Below are 24,844 nucleotides of genomic sequence, written 5' to 3'. Positions count from 1 at the left end.
CAAATGGCCGAGTATACCGATTGTTTTGAGTGTCACAGACCGCCAGTAGCAGTCTAGATAGTACAGAGTGGAGCCAATCAACACATTAAATACTGAAAGCACAAATAGCAAAAAGGAAAAATAGCACATAAAGCAAAGCCAGCTTAACGTTTACCCAGGGATTGTTTTTACCTGAGTGTGACACTAAGCTTACCGACACAGCTGCCGACGGCGTCCGGAATAAAACCGTCTGAGCACCTCCTCCTTTGGGAGCAGTAAAACGAGCCTTGTGTGTTGGTGCACAAAAAGTTTGGTCCACAGCTATGTGTCCCCAAAGTACACTCATCTATGTCTGGAACAGGCACGGAGGAAAAGATGAAGAAAGCATAAATATGCATGCATAAATATTTTTATTGACATGAAATACTGTAGGCTATTGGACATGTGGCTATTTTACCTCCAACTAAAATTACAGTATTGTTACCTTGGCAAGTTTTGTAGTCTTTGAGTTCATACCCGGTGTTACAGCTGATTTCCGTGTGACATTGGAAGGAACCCTCTATGTTAATGCAAACTTGGCCAAAGACGCAGTTGTGACTGCCAGTCAGGCACTCATCAACATCTGAGGAGAGAGACATCCAATCAAAAATAAGAAGAGCAGTCTATCCGCATAGTAAAGCATTCTCAGTGGATGGGATGTAGTAGAGCATCATTTTTAGGATACTGCATTCGACATGCTATGTATTAGGACACACTAACTGTGCTTTCAAATATCCACACTACCATACTACCTAGTATGCCAGAAAAAGATTTAGGATGCCCCAATACATGTCAAAGGCAGTATGTTGAAAGTACCAGAATGTTCGACTACATCCGATCACATTTTGCAGTGTTTAAGCCAGTATGCTGTTTTGGCTATTCTAACCCACAATCCTTTGTGAAGCAGACATATAAGCAAGAGGGTCAAAGTTCAAGGTACCATGTTATGAGGAAGTAGCATGTCCCAACTGAATGCATACTGCATGCAACAGTACGTACTTTGTGAGAGCAGCTGCAGTATATACTAAAATTCAAAAGAAGAAGTATGTGATTTGGAAATGCAGCTTAAATCTTTTGGCATACTAGATAGCATGGTGGAATGGGTATTGGAACGCACAGTCAATCGCTTTCTGGCAAACTAGTTGTGTGGGTGTTGAAAAGCACAGCTTATGCTAATGTTTGCATGCTAACATGTTCACAATGATAATGCCAACATGCTCACATTTAGCAGGTATGATGTTTACCATGTTCACCATGTGAGTTTAGCATGTTAGCATGCTAACTTTCACAGTGGCTGATGGGAACTTCATTAGTTTTGCAGGTATTTTGTCAAAGTGTATTGAACCAATTTAATTCCTAACCTGCTGTCGGCACTACATAATAAATGAAGGGATCACACTCCATCCGGTAGGGGGCTATGAATGAAGAATTTCACGACAATCCATCTAATAGTTGTTGAGATATTTTAGTCTAGGCCGACCAACAGACTGGCACACTGACATTGCCATCCCCAGAGCCATGCTGCTTAGAAGGGCTACCGTATTTTCCGCACTATAAGGCGCACTTAAAAGCCTTTAATTTTCTCAAAAAACGACAGTGCGCCTTGTAATCCGGAGCGCCTTATATATGGATCAATTGGTTAATTGGTTGATCCATACTGGTTGTACACGGCGCTCTGTCAAAATGTTTCAGTACGACTGGTAAACTACAAAGCCGCACCGCGGTAAACACCGGTACTGTGCTTACTCCTAGTCCAACACCACTTGTGTGTATAAAGACCCCAAAATGGCACCTTTCAAGAGACACGCTTACGACGCTATTCTATTCTATGCGCCTTATAATCCGGTGCGCCCCATATATAAAAACAGTTCTAAAATAGGCCATTCATTGAAGGTGCGCCTTATAATCCGGTGCGCTTTATAGTGCGGAAAATACGGTACTTTAAGAAGTAGGCAATTATAGCAACGCTTTCATTTACATTATTCACCTTCACAATTCACTCCATCCTCTTGCAGTTGATAACCACCAAGGCACGCACACATACCGTTACCTTCACACAAGTGGGAGCATTTGGAGTCTGAAAACAGCAGAGACACACATGAAGAAGTAGACATCGCTGTATACAGTGTGAGTCCTACATCACAGGAATCATGTCACTGGCTGATGATAGGCAACGCCACCAAGAGGCGGGTGCCTAAACCTCTTACACCTCTTCTTATAACAATAAAGATCACATTAAGAAATGAAGGTGGCAAACCTGTACAGGTGTCCGATCCCCCCTGAGGCTCGGCCGTAGTGGTGGCCTGAGGCATTACTGTCACTGATGCTATGGAAGAAAAGGCCTCATTAAAATGAAATTCCCTGAATAGCAAGCACAGGGTGAAACACTTCAGCACCTCATCACTCATTGGAACTCCACAAAGCTCTGTAGCCTTCCCATTGGCATGCTCTCATTGCGTTGGCCTTCAATCTACATCAGCAAGACACTTTTGCTTTTAACTGAAATCGAGTGTTTTTGCAGCTCTGTCCTTGCCAACATGTTTTGGGTTTTTCACCAGCTTGGCGACAAAAGCTACAAGTCACAACACCAGTTGGTCCCGAGTTACCATTTGGCAAGGTGTCTACAGATTAGTCCGGTGAATACCCCTGTTACCCAGTCTGTCTGCCTCTCTGGTAGTGATCCGCTCCATGGCTTCCACATCAAGGCCATTGTCCAGTTTACTACACAACAGGGCTGCTGTCTGTGCTCCTAGTAACGCTGCCTGGATTGATGTGACGCAGTCCTTCTGAAAACTGTCTCCTTTTACCCGAACAAATGAGGTACCACTTTCAAATAAGCTACCCTTAAGACAGGGCTTGTCACTGAAGGAGAGAACTCCGGGTCTTGGGGAGAACTACTGCATGTGTGAAAACGTTGTATAAAAGCTTTTGTGGCTCCAGAGGGACCTGCATGAAATCTGATGAATTGCCTCAAGTGATGTCACATGAGTCAACATCTGTTGGGACTTTTTGTTTTACATTCTTAAAAATTCTGGGGGTTTAGCATAGCACATCCGAATATCCATCCGAACTGGCAGTGGTTGTGTTGAACAAATGTCAGGTCACCAGATTTTTTTTAAATCTCTTTGGCTGGTGTTTATCCTTTCTATTTAACAATAGAGCAGTTATAAATGTTGGTAATCCACACACAAATGGTCATGGGTTCCCCAATTTCTAAAAAGCCTTTATAAAGTCTGTAGTTAATAAAAGGGGAAAATAATTGGATTCACAAGTCAAGATTAGATTTTACATCTAAAGATTGTTCTTATTAATGGCTTGTATTTTTCTTATGAAGTATTAGGGAACTTTATAAACCATTAATAAAAAATGTTATAAAGCCCTTATTGAGTGGCACCAAATGATATTGTGCTGTAAATCACTTGGCACCTAATGTGTGCAGATGGCCGAGTATACCGATTGTTTTGAGTGTCACAGACAGCCAGTAGCCATTCTGTCTAGATGAGACAGAGTGGAGCCAATCAAGACACTGAAGACTGAAAGCACAACATTGGTTACATCTCTTACCATTTGTATTGGGTTCAGTTTCTACTGCTGTGCTGTTGTCGCAGCAGGCTTTAGCTGTGTACGCACACTTTCTGTCCATCAACAACCCCTGGAACTCGCAGCTGGAGCCCTTGTTCAGTGTGATCAGGCCGATCACGCAGCAGTCACAGCACATCTGAACAGGAGACAGGGAGGGTGAAACGGGAAGAGAGGCAGCTGATAAAGAAGGAATCTTATCTCAAATGTTATATAGTAAAAAACTAGGTGTTCATTTATTGCACGCAAGAATGAAAAGACGTGTAAAGGTTGAAGACATTGACATCAGGGAGGAGTTAACCTTAGAGATTTGGGTTTCCCAGAATTCTCCTCGGAAGAAGGACATGAAACAGGCACTTTGCCCCTTGGCTACCTCGATGCCATTGTCACAGAGTTGGTCTCCTACTGCTGCTGCACAGCACTGCTCCTGGGTGAGCCTGTAAATAAACGGCACACATTTAGCTCATCCAGAAGAGAAACTGCATCCTTTGATCCGTGAGGAAATAGCTGTATAAAGAGCATGTGGAGAAATGCTTGTTATTTGAGTAAGATACAGTCCATCAGCTGGCTGCAAGTGGATTTATTTATGATGTAATACGTTGCATATTTACTTGCAGCGATAAGTAACCCACCTTAGCTTGAAAGACATTGTAACAGTCAGCAGCTACTTTGAAACTTTCAAATTATTTTTATAATAAAAATGCTTAATTTCATCATGGGCAAAAAGTCCCCCCCCCCTGCCTTTCCTCTCCAAATGTTCCCTCTACTGACCGCCATGTGTCGACCAGGTGTTCCTCTATTTCATCAATCACACCCTCCATGTTCTTACAGTCAATCAGGGCCCTTTAGTGTTAAAAATGCTCCAGGGGGCCACTTAACGCCCGTCCTTACTGTGTAGTTACTCTGTGTCAATCCTCTCCTGTAGCAGGACGGATACCGTCAGAAACGTTGGCTTACAGGACACACACATTTCCCACAGGAAAATGGCACACACTCATTTGAAGAGGCCAATGTGATTTATATTTGTACCCCGAGGAAAGTGTTTGAAGAATAAGCACAACAAACGTCATGCATTCCCTCTGTACTGCCCCGTCCTTGGTCCCCGAGTCGCATTCTGAGACCCTCTCTTTTGTGAAACCAGGTGTTGCTTACCTGCAGGTGTGGGAGGAGGAGATGATGACGGGGAGGTATGTACAGTCGTGTCTTTCCTGGGCCCAGTCCTTCCCATTCTGACAGCACTTTTGTTCAATAGGAAGCTGATTCACTGAGGATGAAATACATAGCAGAGGCATGATGGAAAAATAGCACAGCTGCCCCCAATAGCCAGTTACTAAATCTGATTTAATTGAATTGGGCTCACACTCTCAGATAGACGGACAGTATTGGAAAGTATTACCACGCAGTGCCTCACATAAGGATATAATATGCCCCCAAAATTAATAGTGTGTTAAAGTTGTTCCAACCACTAACAAAGACTAACATTCGGCATTTCAATGCCAAAATTTTGCAGTGCGTCCTACTTTGTCCATGCAGAACTAGAGGGCGGTGAGGGCGGACCTGTGTTTAACCGCCAGGGCTCCTGAATTATTCAAACATGGACGATATTTGGATTTATTTGACGCGACAATGCACCAACACTAAGCGATTCCAAAGTGGATGTTGTCATATTAAAAGTGAAATAACACAGATGAATTTAAGAAAAGTTGGATAAAACAAGAGAAAACTCATACAGACTCATACAAAAATCATTTTGTGAACTCTTTTTTAATTTAATAATGATTTGTTTTTTGAAAGAGGTTTGGTTTACATTTGTAGTTTCTTATTTAGAAGTCATAAAATGCAAAAGCATCAAGTAATTTATGAATTAAAAATAAACTGAAGTTAGAGGGTTACTATAAAAGAAATAGCATCACTTTGTACAACTTAAATGTTTTGTTTTTCTCTTTTCATCTTCTGTTAATCAGCTTGTGGCCCCTCAGAGTAATCTTGCGACCCCTTGTGGGGATTCAGACCACTATTTGAGAACCTCAATTTTTCAGGGTGTAGCACAGGGGTCACCAACCTTTTTGAAACTGAGAGCTACTTCAAGGGTATTGAGCAGTACGAAGGGCTACTTGTTTGATACAAACTTCATGAATAACAAAGTTGCACAGATCACCTTTTAATAATAATAATATATGTGAAGAGACTGATCACATGTCAATGTTAATTATTCCTCACAATAATTATTAACAATGATTGTGTATTTTGTTCAAAATCACACCTGTTATATTTTTGTAAAAATGATCATTTCTAAAAAAATTTAGGAAATCATTAACTGTCATATCTTCACATCATGACTCGTTTGTACTAACCACTACCTTCGTAACATTTTTGAACAAATCATGAACTCTGTCCCATGTTTATACAAATTATCAGTTATGTAGAACAAAAAAAATCAACTCTTTCACATGTTTAAATGAATCCTATTACATTAGTACTAATCACCACCTTTTGGGAAATCTGGGTCAACTTTGCATTGCGCAATGAAGCCTGCATGCCGGCCTGTAGTCTGTAGTCACCGACAACAGCTTTTTTTTGGGTACCTTTTTCTCCACGAAGAAACTAGTAAAAAGTCTCGTCTATAGCCGAGGGGGGGATCCAACCCTCCGAGGTACGAGAGCGTCTTTGGTCGCCTGCGTTCAAACCTCTAGTCTGGGCCTTTTCGATCGTACTGCGTTGCCTCGCCTCTACCCCCGCCACCTACGAGTTGTTGCCCCGCGGCCTGTTCCGAGGACTGACGGACCTGACGACGGGGTGCGCTCGCGGCGGGGGCGGTGCGTCAGGTGCCAACGGGAAGCGCCCGCCATTCGGAACCTGAAAACCTAGTGCGGTGCGGCGGCTTCTTCCTTTTAAAATCTACATGAATGCAACCGTTTTTGATTAAAAAAGAACAGAAACTACAATTTTTAGACGGAGCTCCATGGGGACTAGTACTATTTTTAGAACATGCGTTGCGGGCCACTCGCATGGTCCCTGCGGGCGACCAGGTGCCCGCGGGCACCGTGTTGACTACCTCTGGTGTAGCATCTAACATTATATCAAAGAATAAATAAAAGAACAACAACAAAATAAAGATGCCAGTGGGAGCAAAGAACAACTACGATCTACATTTAACCCTCTTTATTACGATTACTGTAAATGCAGGTAATAACATTGTTTGTAGAGTTCTTTACAGCTCCTGTGTATCCTCAATAAATAATAAAAGTGTCAATATTGGACAAAGTTATCTATACTGAAGTTGAAGTGTCAGTTTGACGTCATGTGAGTTCCAGAAAGGTTGAGGTAACTGAACCGTTTTCGTTCTGTGGGTCTAATTGCACACTTTCATTGCTTTCAGTGAGGGAAACCAGCTAAACAACAAGGCGTAGGCCTAATCTTAGGTAAAAGAAATCATGCTGCAGAAGAGCAAGGACACAATTTGGAGAACACACACTGATGATTAGAAGGTTATAATCATGTCTCTGAATTATCTAAGAGTGCAGTAAAGTCTGAAGAATTGTTCTCCTGATAAAAAACAAACAAGTCTGCTTCCTGATAAAACATTGTTGAGATTTGGCCTTCAATCTACATCAGCAAGACACTTTTGCTTTTAACTCAAATCGAGTGTTTTTGCAGCTCTGTCCTTGCCAACATATTTTGAGTTTTTCACCTGAAGCCAGCTAGGCGACAAAAGCTACAAGCCACAACACCGGTTGGCCCTGAGTTACCATTTGGCAAGGTGTCTACAGATTAGCCCGGTGAATAGCCCTGCTGGGACTTTTTGTTTTAAATTAAAAAAAAACAAAAAAAACTGGATTTTGTTCCAGATCATCTGAAGCCTTTTTCTAAAAATAAATGGTCTCATGAGTCAATATGAGATTTTACATCGTAAGAGTGTTCTTATTAATGGTTTATATTTTTCCTTCTATGAAGTATTAGGGAACTTTATAAACCATTAATAAAAAATGTTATAAAGCCCTTATTGAGTGGCACCAAATGATATTGTGCTGTAAATCACTTGGCACCTAATGTGTGCAGATGGCCGAGTATACCGATTGTTTTGAGTGTCACAGACAGCCAGTAGCCATTCTGTCTAGATGAGACAGAGTGGAGCCAATCAAGACACTGAAGACTGAAAGCACAACATTGGTTACATCTCTTACCATTTGTATCGGGTTGAGTTTCTGCTGCTGTGCTGTTGTCGCAGCAGGCTTTAGCTGTGTACGCACACTTTCTGTCCATCATCAACCCCTGGAACTCGCAGCTGGAACCCTTTTTCGCTGTGATCAGGCCGATCACACAGCAGTCACAGCACATCTGAACAGGAGACAGGGAGGGTGAAACGGGAAGAGAGGCAGCTGAAAAATAAGGAATCTTATCTCTTAAGTGATATTGTCAGAAAATCTAGGTGTCGATTTGTTAGGTGTCTTGTTTGTGCGCGCAAGAATGAAAAGACGCGTAAAGGTTGAAGACATTGACATTAGGGAGGAGTTAACCTTAGAGATTTGGGTTTCCCAGAATTCTCCTTGGAAGAAGGGCCTCTCACAGGCCCCTTGATACGTGGCCATCTCGATGCCATTGTCACAGAGTCGGTCTCCTACTGCTGCTGCACAGCACTGCTCCTGGGTGATCCTGTAAAAAAAACGGCACACATTTAGCTCATCCAGAAGAGAAACTGCATCCTTTGTCAGTAACCCACCTTAGTTTAAAAGACATTGTAACGGTCAGCAGCTACTTTAAAAAAAATTTTAAATAATAAAAAATGCTTAATTTCATCATGGGCAAAAAGTCCCCCCCCCCCCCCCCCTGCCTTTTCTCTCCAAATGTTCCCTCTACTGACCGCCATGTGTCAACCAGGTGTTCCTCTATTTCATCAATCACACCCTCCATGTTCTTACAGTCAATCAGGGCCCTTTAGTGTTAAAAATGCTCCAGGGGGCCACTTAACGCCCGTCCTTACTGTGTAGTTACTATGTGTGGTATACTGTGAGAAATAAACGTTATGAGAAAACTCTCAAATGTCTTTAAGCATTTTATTGAACAGGCACTTAGAATAATTAGAATAATTCAGCTGAAAGGTCAGAGCCCTTTCCCCACGGAGGGTTCGGAGGTCTGACAACAAGTCTCAGCTTCTGCAGAGTATGTTTCATACAAACTGAATGTATTGTTCCAGCTGCACATTATCTCGTACCCCCCCCCCAACATACAAACAGAATGTATTGTTCCAGCTGCACATTATCTCGTACCCCCCCCCCCCCCCCCCTCGCAAGCGTACTCCCTCTTCGGAAGGAGCTAAGATGTCAAGGCTGGGTGCCAGGCCTTGACTGTTTGTCTACATGGACACGTTCAGAGTTAAGCGGTACAAGTTACATCGAAAGAAGAACATACTGATAAATTGCCACAACACTACGTATATGTGGCAATCCTCTCCTGTGGCTTACAGGACACACACATTTCCCACAGGAAAATGACACACACTCATTTGAAGAGGCCAATGTGATACATATTTGTAACCTCTGGATATTTTTTGATGGATAAACACAACAAACTTCATGCATTCCCTCTGTACTGCCCCGTCCTTGGTCCCTGGGGTCGCATCCTGAGACCCTCTCTTTTGTGAAACCAGGTGTTGCTTACTTGCAGGTGTCAGAGGGGGAGGAGATGAGGGGGAGGTCTGTACAGTCTTGCCTGTCCAGGGCCCGGTCCTTCCCATCCTGACAGCACTGGTGTTCAGTAGAAAACCCATTCACTGAGGATTAAATACAGAGCAGACGCATGATGGGAAAATAACACAGCTGCGGGTGACAGTGACTGAATCACATTTAATTAAATTGGTACTTAGTATTGGAAAATATTACCACGCAATACCTCACATAAGGATATAATATGCCCCCAAAATGAATAGTGTATTAAAGTTGTTCAAACCACTAACAAAGACTAAAATTCGGCATTTCAATGCCAAAATGTAGCTGTGCGTCTTACCTTGTCCATGCAGAGCTCCGTATAAAGAAAACAGAAGTATTGTCCACTGTGCCATAGCAGATGTTTCCCTCACTGATCGTCTAAATGTCACAGCTGTTGTTTGAAATTACCAGGATGATTGGCGGCTGAACGGCAGCAGTGGACGGTGTGTGTGTGTGCGCGCGTGTGTGTGTGTGTGTGTGTGTGTGTGTGTGTGTGTCTCCTCTGTGAAAGTGTCCCGTCAAGAAGGAGAACATCTCAGTCAGAGTGGCAGGGGAGGCGACTCCGGCCTCGACTTGTGGGGTTAGAGATTAGGGGGCGGTGAGGGCGGACCTGTTGTGGGTACATCCCAAATCTCTTCAACGCATCCACAGAGAGGAAACGAGGAAATACGTTTTGAAGAGAAATGAGACGGCCTCTCCACTGTGCAGCGTCACGTGAAGCGACTCTTGTTTGTGATGACTGCGGCCGCTTATCACATCTGGATCGGGCTGTCAGTCGGCTTCAACAGCTGGAGAGACTTTTGTGTCTGCACACAGGTGAACTGCACTTCTACTAATGAAGACACAGTTACCATCACTGCCAGGGTGGAGATGTTTTTGCATTGAGTTTTTACTATGGTCTGTGTCCTACCGGTGGAATGCGTTTGTCTCATTTAATAATTAATTATTTAATTGCGTCTGTCTGTTTTTGGAAATTCTGATTGTGAGGTCATTATTAAATAACCCAGCATCTCTTGAACACTGGAATTAATTTGTCAGGCTCTATATTTTTGGAGGAAATTGAAATGACATAACTTCAAACCCGACAGGAAGGAGTTCAGCCTCACGTGGCTGAATTGAAATAATGATAAATGATGTAAAAAGTGTTTCGTCTCTCCAGCTCTCTCTGGCTTTAATTGCATCCATAATACAAGTTATTGAGGGAAATAACATGTCATGAAAAGACAAATCTTTCTCAAAAATGAAAGTTGTTTGTGGTCCTTTTGTTGTTCAGACTGCAATGAACATTTATTTTATCCAGATGGTGAATCAGAAAACTAATCAAATATAAAACTTGACTTTAATCTGTCATCTGTCTTCAGTCTGGTATGAAACTCCAGTGATGTTGAGAACAATCCGATCGGCTGCAGCGTCCAATCAAATAACTGATTAACAATGAGGGGGCGTGTCAGTCCGTAAAACACTTCCTGGAAGGCTGCTCTCGTGCATGCATCCTCCCTCCTCAGAGCACAGAGCTTCTGAAGTTAGAGGGTTAGTAAAAAAAAAAATATATATATATATATATATATATTCCGTTTTAATTTTCAGCTCGTGGCCCCTCAAAGTAATCTTGCGAGCACTTGTGAAGGTTTAAGAACCTCAGCTTTTTTTCAAGGTGCAGCATCTTACATTATCTCAAAGAATGAAATAAAAATAAACAGAATAAAGATGACAGTGAGAGCAAAGAACAAGTAAGATCTTTATTTCACCCTGTTTATTACAAATATTGTAAATGCAGGTAATAACATTGTTTGTAGAGTTCTTTACAGCTCCTGTGTATCCTCAATAAATAATAAGTGTCAATATTGGACAAAGTTATCTATACTGAAGTTGAAGTGTCAGTTTGACGTCATGTGAGTTCCAGAAAGGTTGAGGTAACTGAACCTTTTTCGTTCTGTGGGTCTAATTGCACACTTTCATTGCTTTCAGTGAGGGAAACCAGCTAAACAACAAGGCGTAGGCCTAATCTTATGTAAAAGAAATCATGCTGCAGAAGAGCAAGGACACAATTTGGAGAACACACACTGATGATTAGAAGGTTATAATCATGTCTCTGAATTATCTAAGAGTGCAGTAAAGTCTGAAGAATTGTTCTCCTGATAAAAAACAAACAAGTCTGCTTCCTGATAAAACATTGAGATTAAACATTTTGTTCTAAAACAACCAAGCAGCACACTTAAAAAAAAAAAAATCCCATTTTTACATCCTTTAATACAATACTAACAAAATAAAAAATATATAATAAAACGCAATAAAACGTCATTTGTTAATGAGCCCAATGGCTAGTGCAAGACAGCCAAGGTCTATAAACACCAAAATGGAGGCATTGCTATTTACATCGAGACGTAGACGTCTTGCATGCATGACTAATCCAAAATCCTTTCCCAATTTGATGTTGACTTTCAAATGATCTCATGACTAAGAAAACCATTTTGTGTGTGCTTTTCAGTTTTGTCATCACAGAAAACAACAACATATGTTACAGTAAAATTGTAACCTCTGTCCAGCGAAAAAAGCTCATTTACTCCCTTCATTGTGCCTCTACTGCATGACTGCTACTAAATAAGTCCATTTAGCATAGCAGTACCTTCTTTCCTATTGCAAATGTAACATATTACAAAATAATTGTGATTGCGAAATGTCTGATTGCAGCAAATGTCGGTCCCCACTGGGGCCACTTCTGCGGAAGACTGAAATCATCCATCTTGTCGACAGCGTCTCTCTGCTGTGATCTATCCCTCCTCCTCCTCTTTAGCTGAGTCTGCAGGAGCCGACTCCTCCTGGGTTTCGGGCGGATCCACAGCCGTGTCTGTGGGGAGCTCAGGGCTCTCCTCTTTTGGGGATTTGGGAGGCTCCGATTCTTTTGTTTCACCATCAGCAGCTGGAGAGCTTTCCGCTTCCTTCGCAGGACTCTCCTCGTCCTGCTCCGCCTCCTCTGTGGGAGGCGTGTCCTCCTCGGCGGGAGGCGTGTCCCCCTCGGCGGCTACTACCTTGTCGTCCGCCCCCTCTTCACTCGCGTCGACCGCCTTCTCCTCCGTTTCGGACCTTTCTTCCTCCGCAGGGGCCGCTGCTTCTTCCAGAGGCGGCAAGCCGTCCTCCAGAGGCGGCAAGTCGTCCTCCACAGGCGGGATCCCGTTTCCCGCGGGACTTCGTGGTTTGTCGTCTTCAACGGGAGCCGTGTCCTCCGCCGCCATCTCTTCCTCTTCGTCTATCTCCTCCTCCAGGGGAGGGATCATCTGTTCTTCCCTCCCTCCGGGGAACAGCGTATCTGGGTAGACCAGTTTCAACTGCTCCTCAAAGTAGTCCTCCAGGTACAAGCCTGCGCTCCCCACTTCAGAGGTCGCCTGTACGATCAGTGCACAGAAACAGGAATGAAAGTATGTACTTTATTATACGACAATCATTTTGCAGATAACTCATATAGAGTGATGTTTACCTTGTAGTACTTTGCGCAGTTGAAAAATATGAGCCGGACATCTGTGACGAACCCCTCCGGACCGTTATAACCGTCTCCCTCCTGCGACTTCGACTCCAGTTTCTTCTTGACAATCGACAAATCCATCGGGGTCTTGATCAGCTCTTTGTACCGCTTTGTCTCCTACATTAAAAAAAAGCAAAAACAATTCAAGCACCTAATAAAACTGATACAACAATCCTATTTCCTCTCTAAAAAATACCCACTTTCAGACACATTGTTTTATACTAAACACAACTACAAGTCAATTTTAACAAATGTATGCTGGATTCTGGTAGCAAGAAATTTCACCTTTACTGAAGTAGGCAACTTCACTATTGTTGAAATCCCATCAATTACGGTAAGTATCAGCAAGAAAACAGCGCAGCCTTTCATTTATTGACATAAAAACTTACTGATGGAGAAGCAGCCTGCTGGAAGTCCGTGCTGAAGTCATTGCAGAACAGACGTAGGAGCAGCCTCTCACACCTCTGCATATTAGAAGAAGAGGAAGCATTCGATCAAACATTTAAGTGATCGGGTTATGGGGAGGAAATTGTCTCCCTCAAGAGGCTGAGACTTGGATGGAAAACAGTGAGAAGGACTATAAAAGCAGAACGACGAGGCTTAAGTAATGAAGAATATCATGCACAGAAACTAAAAAAAAAAACAGCTGAGTGGGCGTACTCTTCTTCCAATAGGTGGGAAGCACTCAGAGACAGGGTCATCCTTGCTGTCACAGTCGTACTCCATCTCAGGAGAGGCGAGGTCCCGGCAGAGCGAACAGAACCACTCCCCACTGTGGGAGAGACATCAGGACAGGAGAAGCTGTTAGGACTCATGCATGGGTCGGCAAACTGCTGCTGAATATGATCATATCAGACCGCCCAGGGTTAGTCGTCGAAAAGACCTGGAGAACAGGTTCATCAGAGTCCCCATCATCAATGTACATTTTGGATCATCTGTCAATTTCTAACATAGTAAAGCCTGGAGAAGTACCGTTCGAGTCCGACGACAGGCAAATGCAAGAATTGCAGTAAAATATCATAAAAAGTCCTATAAAAACTTTTTTTGGTTAAATATTGTCCTTAATTTGTTTACTGTGTTTTTTCAGATGTACGACCCTCAGTAACAAAACCTTCAATATCACAAATATTGCAGCTGTAAAATAATATATTTGTTCACGCTATTTAAAAACAATAAGACCTCTAAAATAACTGTCTGCAAGAAATTTAAATAATTTTTATTGGGCTGGACCAAATGTCCTTTTTTTTTAAACATTCAAAGCTTTTATTGAGGTTTTCGACAGAAGCTTTAGATTTTGTGATGTCATCACCCTAAAACAATAGATTGCTGATAGACCGCAGTGACAATGTGTTTGAAGGCCTAAATTGCCTCGTTATGAAAAGTAAAGTTCTTTGAGCCGAATACTTAGAAGCTTCATTGGTTTTGAGATACGTGTCTCTCACCTGGGGGACTCATTCAGAGCGGGAATGTGGCAGGCCAGATGAAAGACTTTGGGACACTTGTCGCAACAGAGCAGCTCCCCCCCGTTCTGACAGACGGCGCACCAGTCCTCGTTAGGGTCCTCCTCCGGCTCCGCTCTCTTTTCGGACTCGGGCTGCGCTGTGGGCTGCGGATGCTGCTCTTTGACCTCTCTGCTGGACTCCGCTCCGGCCTCCGGGACTGGTGCAGGTACCTTTAGCTGCTGCCGAGGCTTGGACTGAGCCCCGGTGCTGCTGTCCGGCAGGCTGGAGCCGACGCTGGACTGCACCTGTAGGGCGAATTAAACTGTAGGACACATGCAGTTGGATACCACTGGTGCAGTGCCCCTTTCGGAAACATGACACCCGTCAAGTGTGAAATAGACCAGATGAGCAGTTCTCGAGATTCCTTGCTTTATAGTAAAATGACTCGGAGAAATAGAACCCAGACAGTGGGACAGTGAGCATTTGGCATTTGAAGAAGCTAAACTTAGCAGGACATTGTGGACTCGTGCCCCAGTAGTTCTCTTACAAATCGAACGTCATCCTCGTCCTCTGGTTCGTCCTTGATGACGATGACGGGCCCCGGGGACAACCTCCGTCGTCGCTTGGCTGAGGGGGCAGATGGGGCCGATGGAGGCTCAGAGCTCTGCCTCCAGGAAGTCGTCCTTCAACGAAGAGAGAGAGAGAGAGAGAGAGAGAGAGAGAAGGGAAGATTGTGACCAGGATATAGTTGAGAAAAAACACACAGGCCTGGCTTACACCAATTGGTTTGGAAGATCAGAGAGAGTGTTTGAAGTTTGTCCTCTGAATCTCTTGAACGACAGCTTAGTGACAACATAAATGTGATGACAGAGGGACATAGCTTACATATAAGATATAAATTTTAAAAAATGATATTTTAGGGAAGCAATTCAATTGCAGTCTACAACAACGGAGTGGAGTGTAAGACTGAAGGCTGATTACAGACAACTGCTGTGAAAACATGACATCATTTGATGTCATTTCAGCATTGTGCGTAGACGTTTAATCAACTATCAAAAGCAGCAAGTAGCACTTCCCACGCATCCATCTAGGCAACAGGCACAGACTCAAAACAACATGAGGGAAAAAGTTCAGTAATAATCTAAAGATGGGAGGAACTGTGATGAGGACATATTTTAGGATCTTTTCTTACCCTGTGCCTCTGTCTGAGGAAGACGGTTTGGCCATTGGGGAGTTCTGCCGTGCTTGAACTTGAGAGAAGAGGAAAATAAATGTTTAAAGGGTTTGGAAGTCGTCCTAAATTAAAGACTAATTTTCACACAGGATAAGATCTTTGGGGCTGTTGTTGTATCAGAGCAGCGATAATGACCTGCTGTGTGATTAAACGCGTTGGTTTTTTCTGCAATTGCTGCAGCTAGACTCGGACCAAAGCTGGGTTTGGGAATAGAGATGGTGATGGAGGGGACAGATCCACCAGACTCACTCCTCTTCAGGAAGGAGGACTCCGTTAGGCCCCGCTTTAGGGAACAAGAACAGGGTGTAATTACCTAAACAGCACTTTCTCTCTGGGATCATGAGAGACTGGAGACGTTCTCCTACCAACCTGTTGTAGTGACATCTGTGCAGCTACTCCAGCAGAGAGGGGCTGCGGGTAGCGGGACGTACCCTGCAACACATCCATGGGTTTAGGGGGGAAGCTGGAGCTATGGATCAGATCTCTCAGAGACTAGATGTAGAAAAGAATTGAAGTTGAAATAAACAGTTTAAAGGTGGGTAGGTTTTAAAAATAATACGTTTCGGATACATTTTAAGTGACTTTTCCTGATTGAAGACGGTAAACGGTTAACAGTAATAAACACCGTTCTGCTATTATCACACAGTGAGAATAAAATAAAATGTTTTTTTAAGAATGAAGTCCTGATACAAGAAGCGAGATAAATATAATCTAATAGAACAAACAACTTGATTCACCCCACTGTCATAAGTTAACGTTTTATCAAAACTGATATAGCAACATTCACATCAATGAAACTAGTGCGATTACAAAACATGAAGTGGGCTGAAGACAAGACTAGTGATGGGAACGTGATGTATTTCCTGGTCATTTAAACTTTGTCTGTTCACCATATAACGCTCCATGTGACGAGCCTCACACACACACGTTTGCACACTCTTATCTTTCTACTGGCACTAACCTACCTGAGCAGCTGGGAATCCTGGGTTGTGGAGCATGGATGAAGTGGGGCTTCTAGGGTTGGGGTAGGAGCTTCCGTATCTGCGCCCCGGCTGTCCCAAGCTTGGAGGGCCTTGGGAGGATGGGGACCCTCCGTGGGCGGGTCTGGTTGGGGGTGGAGGCCCGGGGGGTCCTGGGACCCTGACATTTTGGTACCAGGACCAGTGGTTAGGGGGGGGCTGTCTGTTGGTGGGCTGCTGGGCAAGCTTATCCACCTTGGACAGAGGAATAACAGTCAATTCCATTCTATTTAATAGAGTAGATGACAAATAAACACGTAATATTCAGGATGCGACAGTAGTCAGCAAAAAGCATAAAGGACGATTTCACAAATTTGACTAGAGCAATGGCTTTGTGTTTTTATATTTCACTGTCTCAAAACAAGTTCACTTGTCACGGTGCCAAAACTACAGACTGTGATGAATATATATATATATATATATATATATATATATATATATATATATATATATATATATATATATATATATATATATATATATATATATATATATATATATATATATATATATATATATAATATATACATGCATCTGGAGCTGAGCCAACGTGCTCTGTCTCTGCTGAGCCGAGACCGAAAGACCTCCAGTGGGCGCTTCTGCTCTGGGACCTGGGGCCTGGTGGTTGGTGACGGGTGGCCGGCTCTGGCCCCTTTCTACCACCAAAGCACCTGGAGAAGACAAGCAAACCATCAAAGGATACATCAGGTATGAAATCATGTCGACCAGGTCCCCGAGCTCATCTCAAAAGAGAACCGGTCGAGTTGCAGTTTACATCCATTGTTAGAGACGCACTGACGCATAAAGATTAATTGAAAGTATAGGATGACGTCACCAGCGGAAGCCTTTCTATGGAACTCTCCATCAAACTGCTGCGCACTCATTATGTGAACGATCTTATTAAAAAATACTTTCCTCTTCTTTTCCTTGTCTTGAATCTCAGCTGCTGATGTAGTTATTCTATCACTCAAAGATCAACAGTAACTTTGCATTTTTTTCTAACTTTCTTCCCCCAGTGTGCAGCAATAATATAAACACAAAGGTAACGAACTAAAACACTGTGTGTAGTTTGTAATTATTTCTTCAGAAGATGATTTTTTTTAAGACACACTAAGCCTTCTAGCGAATCATTAATCGGCGGTGCTTGACTCGTGATAACGTTTCTACGGAAGTGCAAGTCTTACCAAGGTCTACGTTCGTGGCCCAGAAACCAGAGCGGCACTGAAAGCGAACAGTACTCTGAGGGACGATGGAGGGATTACAGCTCGCTCTCATCAGGTAATGGATCTGGAAAAGGATCTAGAAGACAGAACAGACAAAATATATATTTACATCCTATTTCTACAGCGACAGAACATGGAACAATTGCTGCTGTTGGATGTTAAAGCCACTCACCAGTCTCTTGCAGTACAGCAGGGCTGTCCCGCTATGGCTGGCTGTGGCCCATTTAGTAAAGCTGATGACGTGGTCTAGGTGCCTGCTCAGAGCGTTGACGTCCTCTTGCTGCTTTTTCAAACCCAGCTCGTGGTCTTTAGTCAGAGCCTATGAGGAAATGTTGGCATGAATTGTGAGGAGAAAAAAAAATGTATTTCACATGTCATAACTGTCATTAAAAATGTACCTCAAGCTGGTTAACCAGAATCTTTCCCTTCCTGTTGATCTCCATGATCAAGCTACAGATGGACTTCTTTATTTCATTGGTGACAGACTTCCGGTTTTCCTCTACGTGATGGAGTCTGTGAAAATGAATATTAATGTCATCAACATCAGTTTTTAAAGTGATCCAATACATAGTAACTTATCCATGTCAAAATGTTAATGCAAACAAATATGCTCATATCTGAAAAAGACAAAGAAACATAAACTGTGATGAGGTCCTAGCTGTAGAGGAGAACTTTACCCGGTGCTGATACAGCTGGACACGTCCTCGATGGCCTTTCTTTTCTCTTGCAACTGCTGCGTCATGTTCTCCAGATGCTGCTTGTGGTTCCTGTATGCATCATCCAAAAACTGGTAGCTGGAAAAGAAACAATATGTGCGTTAATTATTGAAAGTTGATCTTTTTTTTTTTATAAACAGCTGTTCTTATTCTTTTGGTCCAGTTCAATCTATTCCTATCGCCAATGACGACTTATATAATATGACTGATATGACTTGTTTGGATACTAACATGGTTTCGACATCAATACATAAAGCCTCATCAAACCTCGCAGCTGCGATCATCAAACATCAAAAATGGCTGTAACAAGCTGAATCACCATTGACAGTTGCAAAGGATTCATATTTATGGAAGATGAATAGAACAATACATGGTTTTCATTTTAGGGAAAAAAAATTTTTTTTTAAATCAGCCTACTTGTGATCCTTGTGCTTAAGCAGCTGACAGTCCCGACATGTGAGCCGGTCACACGTCTCACAAAACAGCTTCAGTGGCTCCTGCTTGTGGATGTCACAAAACACAGGCTTCTGTGTGGACATACCTACTGCTTCTGTGATACATACATGGAGGGGAGGGGGGGGGGGGAATTAGGAACATAGAGAAATGTAAAGTTAAGTGACATTAAATGTTCACTCAGCTTTTTAAAACAACTAAACAATCATCACATTTTGACAGAAAACGTTTGCCGACATCATCGGAAACTCATCTGGTTGGTTGACTGCAGAGCTTTGAATATTTAACAGCGCTCTCTCACTAAAGTATAACCCTAAGTGCTGTTTTTCTTCTGTGTACCACACACACACACACACACACACACACACACACACACACACACACACTACCTGGAGACATCTCCTCCTTCTGGCGTATGGTGTGATCCCTGGTGAACTTGACCCTTTGGTGCGCCTCAATACACGTCACGCACAGAAACTCCACGCACTCCACACAGTAACCGGTCGCCTCTGTGTTGTCGTCGCAGCTGATACACAACTATCGACGACAAAAGTAAAGAACAAAGGAAAAGAAGACAGGGGGGGGGGTCATAAAAACTGTTTGGAGACGAGCGGCTCGGGATAGGACAGTTAGGGCCTGTACCTGGCTGGACTTCTCCACGGTGCTGCTCGGCACCTCAGCAGAGTCCTTGACGAAGAAATTATCCAACATGTCCATCTCCCAGCATTCCTGTCTGCATACCGGACATCGAACGGCACCCACTGGAGCAGGAGAGACAAGATCCACTGTTAAAGGTGTCAGCTCACAACCACCGACAAGCCTTTATTGTTTGAAACAAACACACATATGTGGGTGACGTGAGCCTGGGAATTCACCAAGGAGTTGAATATAATATATACAGAGAGATAGACAATAGATGTGGCCGTTTGAGACTTGAGTTTTACTTTGTTTGAGTTCAAATTAGCACTTGTTTATCTGCTTGTTCTGAGTGACATGAACATAAGCTATTCTCACGTGATTTGGTGTCGACTTGACCTTGTGAGTCGCGCCTCGGGTCTGCGCTCCTGAAGGGGGCCGGGAGACACCTCTTGCAGAAGGAGTGAAGACACGGCAGCAGTTTGGGCTCTCTGTTGTGGAAGCTCAACTTGCAGATGGGACAGGTGTCCATGAGCCCGAAGGCGCCTTGCGGCTTTAGCCTCTCTTCCTCGGCCGGCAAACTTTCCGCCTCGTTTTCCACAATAATGACAATGTCGTCGTTGTCAACATTTTCGGCACTTTCATCCATTTTGTTTCACTGCCCCGCTTCCCTTTCAACCAATCAATATAGCGTTACGATTGAAAACAAAGGATAGCCTATTCCTGGTTTAACAAGCCAGAGAGCGAATACACATTCTTGATATTGTGCATTACAACATTAAAGACGTGGACAATTCATCCTACAAAATGGTTTATTAAACTGTGCGATAACAGTTTTAGTTGAAGTGCAACTATTAATTCTTTCCGTTTTGAAAGCTAAATTAGCATCGTAGCCTAATTCAACTGCACATTATATCAGGAGCCATAAACAATTAAGTCCCCGGTTTGAGGCACTTCTTACTCATAACACAAGAGAGATAAGAGCGCATAGTCACGTATGACTTAAATTTTTCGCTACATACATAGTATTTTGAAGCTCATATGTCCATGGGAAAGGCGGCCATCTGTGCACTCTTTACAGAAGGCAAAAACACAAACCAGATATTACCCAGAAGGCACTACGGTTCTTTAAAGCTACAGTGCCCGGTTGGGGCCAAACTACATTCTATGGGCAGGCAACTTGAAGTTTGACATTTTGAACCAGTGGTGTAAAAATATTGAGCCCCATTTAACGTTTATATTTTAAATAGTAACTCTTAAACCTCGTTGTACGTGTGAATGCCTTATGGTTTATCTGTTAGATATTATGTTTGTATCACTCTCTCAGTCATTTGCCAGTTAAGGTGGGAGGATCCTAAAGGGAGAATGCTCTTTGTATTTGGGAGGAGTCTTTGCTGTGGCCAAAGAGCAGCAAAACAGGTCACATAAACTGCGTCAATGTGTGCAATTTGGCATATTTAATCGCAGCTGTTTGAATTAACATACAAATAGCAGCACTGGGGAAGTTTGCCCTAGACGACTCACACTTTGAAGAGCATGGACTTGACAGCTGTGAGTCACTCCATTCCTCTGAGTAACGGAAACAGCATACCTTTAATTGGACTCGGAACTTACGGGGATCCCCGCACGGTAAGACACATTATTTAACCAGATTACTTAATAACTTGCATGTAAGTCACAATATCAAAATCACTTTTCAATCTGAATGATATTCTAAGATATTATTCACTCATGAGATTTTTTGTTGTTGTTGATAGACCCCTAAAGGAACTGCATACGAATCAGTCAAATTGGCAATTGACATAGGGTACAGACACCTTGATGGGGCTTTGGTGTATTTCAATGAACATGAGGTGGGACAAGCTATAAGGGACAAAATTGCAGATGGAACTGTGAAGAGAGAGGACATCTTCTACTGTGGGAAGGTTTGCAAAAGTTTGCTTTTTTTTGTGCAAGCGTCTGAAAAGTGTAGCTTTTGCCTGCAACACGTTTACAACAACTAATACATTTTCGGTCTGCACTGATTATGCAGTTGTGGAACACATTCCATTCCCCAGAATTGGTTCTACCTGCTTTGGAGAAAACTTTGAAGACATTACAGCTGGATTATGTCGACCTCTACATTGTAGAGATGCCCACAGCCTTTAAGGTATGTGTGTATGTAATTTATTCTTCTTTATTACATTTTATTGATACTCATTGCTGTAAATTATAGTCCAAATCATTTCTCCTCACTGAATATTTTTATTTTCTGAAGCCGGGAGATACATTTTACCCCAAAGATGAGAATGGGAAGTTCATTTATCACGAGACAGATCTCTGTGCAACGTGGGAGGTGAGACTTGTTTGAAATTCATAAGAACCCACAGTAGTCACTTTAAATATCCAAGTTCCTCATTCGGTTTTATCCTCGATTTTAACTCTTGAAGTCCCGAAGTGACAAACTGAACATCCTGCTGAGGTTAAATGATGATTTGCGTACCAATGACATCACTTCCAAAATAGCAGCCTGGCTGGTCAGCACATTTGGCAGAACTAGCTAATTTCATAAAGCTTGTTTTTGTGCTAAAGGTAAATCTCAACACATTTAACAATGCTGCTTTGATGTCTTACATTACATCTAAACCGTTGTAACCATATTTCACAAACAAATTTATATCTTAAAAAGTTATCAAAATATTTTTGTGAAAGATATAGGTCACATCAGGCTTTTAAATTTATAATTGTCTCAGAAAAACCAATGTGATGTATTTGTCACAATAAAAAAAATTATGAATGAGTTGCTCAATTGATTTAGCTGATTCACTCATTTTTAATTAAAACATGTTCTGTTCTTGAATTCAAAAGACATTTATATAAATACAAAATATTGTCAAATTGATAAAATTATTAGTGAAGAATTTTTGCATATCAGTAAATAAAACACACAAACAAACTATATTTAACGATCCTATTTTGGTCCTAGTTAAAAGTAATTTCAGAATTATTTTGCAGTAAGGATTAGAATGAACGATGCACTTTCATTTCAGGATGCACTGAAGATCATCCAAGGAGACATTTTTGTCTTTTAAAAAAAAATCTGAAAAAGATTTTTTGCCAATCAAAAGCCATGTTAATTGATTTTCAAATGAGGAATACATTTACACTAAACGCCATTGTGACATATATGTAACATTTCAGATATTTGCCTCTAGTCTAGGGGGTAGTATTGAGAAAATATTTTCAAAAACGCTTTCCATGTGGTTCATTTATTCTGTGTTATATCCCCTATAATTTTCATTTAAGGAAAAACTGGTTTGGGTTCTTATGGGTTAAGGAGAAAACTGACTATAATTTGATAATAAAAAAATGAAAATCTCTGCCTTTTGTCTCGGCTCAAGTCTACAAATCCATTTATTCACAACCACAGACTCCTGAGGTCAATAAAGAGAATAGAGATGTGCTGACGGTCACTTTCCTGTGTTGTGTGCCCATAAAACATTTCTGTTCAAAGTCTAATTTGTTGCTTTATGACTATGCTCTTTTTGTTATGTTGTGGACAGGCTTTAGAGGCTTGCAAAGATGCTGGGCTGATAAAGTCTCTCGGAGTATCCAACTTTAACAAGAGACAACTGGAGCTGATCCTAAACAAACCTGGGCTGAAACACAAGCCTGTGTCAAACCAGGTAGAGAGACCGGATAATAGCATGCTATGTTCTGGAGATGAGGCAAATAAATATATTCAATTTTGGATTAAAGAAAGAAAAGAAACCTCAGACAAACACAAGAAAATGCCCGAAGTCGGTGACTTATTATTATGCTAAACAAATAGAATATAAAACTGTAGCTACGTCCTAAGAAGACTTGCTTGGCAAATAAACACTGACTACGACTCACATGAAGAATTTAGTCTTTCTTCAGCAACTGACAAAAACTATTTGTGTTTTTTCCCTTTTTTTTTTTAATACAGGTTGAATGCCATCCCTATTTCACTCAGCCAAAGTTGCTTGAGTACTGCCAGCAGAAGGATATTGTCATTGTGGGATACAGCCCGTTGGGGACATCTAGAGATGCATCGTGGTATGGGAGAGAAATGCACTTATCACATTCAGTTAATGTGTAACTTATAAAAGTCAGTGGGTTCAAGGATATGACCATATGATCATGAACTTACAAAGGTAGCATTTAATGAAAATGTTATTTGCATCATCATAAAATGCCAATCGTTTCAACAGGGTAAACCTAAAATGCCCCCCATTGTTGGAAGACGAGCTACTGACATCGATTGCTAAAGAGCATAACAAGAACACAGCCCAGGTGGCGTTGAGGTTCAATGTGCAGCGAGGAGTGGTAGTCATCCCAAAGAGCTTCAACCCTGCTCGCATTGAGGACAACTTTCAGGTTTGTTTGTCTTGCACCAGTTTAGATAAGCATTCAGAGAGGGAGAGCCTGATCCTCTAGAAAAACAGGAAATGTATCAAATGTGTTGTTGTTAACACTGCAGATATTCGACTTCTCTCTTTCTGATGCTGAGATGAAGGCAATTGAGGGATTGAACAAGAATATTCGTTTTGTGGAGCTTCTCATGTGAGTATGCATACTGTGAGTTATGTTTCTGTTCCTGTAATAAACAAATGCATAGTATTTATCTTTTATTGACTCAACAGGTGGTCTGATCACCCAGAGTATCCATTTCACGATGACTACTAGATACCATAGATGTCAAGACTTCAATTAAATTTGATCAAATAAGCTGGTTTGTTAATTTTGTTGCATGCTTTTAAATTCTGTGTATTTAATTTAAAATAATTTTGATCGTATATTTCATGAAATATTTTGATGTATGATTTACTTCAATGATGAAAGCGATTTTAATAAATAAAGACCATATTGTTTTCTATTTTCATTGCAAGCCTTTGTGACTGATTTAAAGACGGAAGTGGAGGATGGCTCCTGCCGTTTGTACGCTGTTCAAGAAACCGCAATCGCTCATTGTTGTTGTATTGTTGCAACAACGGCTGTTTATGAATGTGACATTTTAGATTGAGCATTAAATAGTAAGTTAGATCACGTATTCGGCTGTAATGTAACATACTTTTTTCCCGTCGTTACTGCGAAAAGAGATCCCCTATAAAAATAATGCTGCCTTCAGGTGCCGTAGGAAATATTCCAGTTATGCCCATTGAAGTGTCTGGTAAAGTGGTACAAAGGGCTGTCAACATATTTTTAAAAAGGTAAACAGTTGCTCAATGTCTGACATCTAGATAGTAGCCGTACCATGTAAGCTTGTAACAAGTAATGCGACCAGGTGTGTCCTTGA

The 24,844-nt window shown here is 42.0% G+C and overlaps 3 protein-coding genes across 5 annotated transcripts; 1 reads left to right on the top strand and 2 right to left on the bottom strand.

The window, feature by feature from the left end:
* Positions 1-3,486: 3,486 nt before the first annotated feature.
* On the bottom strand, positions 3,487-9,655 carry LOC142970855 (fibulin-1-like). The gene is made up of 8 exons (XM_076111299.1): positions 9,601-9,655; positions 9,256-9,367; positions 8,115-8,250; positions 7,782-7,935; positions 4,750-4,861; positions 3,899-4,034; positions 3,583-3,736; positions 3,487-3,512 (listed from the first exon to the last, which is right to left on the bottom strand). Exons 1-8 carry the CDS (start codon positions 9,653-9,655, stop codon positions 3,487-3,489), a joined length of 885 nt encoding a protein of 294 aa, XP_075967414.1.
* Positions 9,656-11,027: 1,372 nt separating this feature from the next.
* Positions 11,028-20,648, bottom strand: trim24 (tripartite motif containing 24). 3 transcript variants are annotated; one of them, XM_076111496.1, is made up of 19 exons: positions 19,924-20,648; positions 19,552-19,670; positions 19,299-19,446; positions 18,874-19,006; positions 18,418-18,534; positions 18,139-18,253; positions 17,913-18,059; positions 17,702-17,816; positions 17,046-17,188; positions 16,464-16,712; positions 15,868-15,930; positions 15,634-15,781; positions 15,457-15,514; positions 14,812-14,947; positions 14,265-14,569; positions 13,483-13,594; positions 13,212-13,286; positions 12,778-12,939; positions 11,028-12,685 (listed from the first exon to the last, which is right to left on the bottom strand). In XM_076111496.1, exons 1-19 carry the CDS (start codon positions 20,192-20,194, stop codon positions 12,074-12,076), a joined length of 3,228 nt encoding a protein of 1,075 aa, XP_075967611.1. In that variant the 5' UTR covers positions 20,195-20,648; the 3' UTR covers positions 11,028-12,073. The 3 variants fall into 3 exon arrangements, with proteins under 3 accessions (XP_075967611.1, XP_075967608.1, XP_075967609.1); XM_076111493.1 differs by having other exon boundaries at positions 15,868-15,990; positions 19,924-20,647; XM_076111494.1 differs by having other exon boundaries at positions 15,868-15,990; positions 19,945-20,647.
* Positions 20,649-20,930: 282 nt separating this feature from the next.
* LOC142970967 (aldo-keto reductase family 1 member D1-like) lies at positions 20,931-24,430 on the top strand. The gene is made up of 9 exons (XM_076111506.1): positions 20,931-21,174; positions 21,303-21,470; positions 21,578-21,694; positions 21,803-21,880; positions 23,088-23,210; positions 23,495-23,604; positions 23,760-23,925; positions 24,029-24,111; positions 24,192-24,430. Exons 1-9 carry the CDS (start codon positions 21,082-21,084, stop codon positions 24,232-24,234), a joined length of 981 nt encoding a protein of 326 aa, XP_075967621.1. The 5' UTR covers positions 20,931-21,081; the 3' UTR covers positions 24,235-24,430.
* The last annotated feature ends 414 nt before the right edge of the window (positions 24,431-24,844 follow it).

This window comes from Anarhichas minor, unplaced genomic scaffold (assembly GCF_050575085.1).
Source record: "Anarhichas minor isolate MPS153535 unplaced genomic scaffold, ASM5057508v1 ptg000045l, whole genome shotgun sequence".
NCBI classification, from domain to species: Eukaryota; Metazoa; Chordata; class Actinopteri; order Perciformes; family Anarhichadidae; genus Anarhichas; species Anarhichas minor.
Note: the sequence above shows the minus strand (reverse complement) of the source record. Positions and strands in the feature narration are given on the sequence as shown.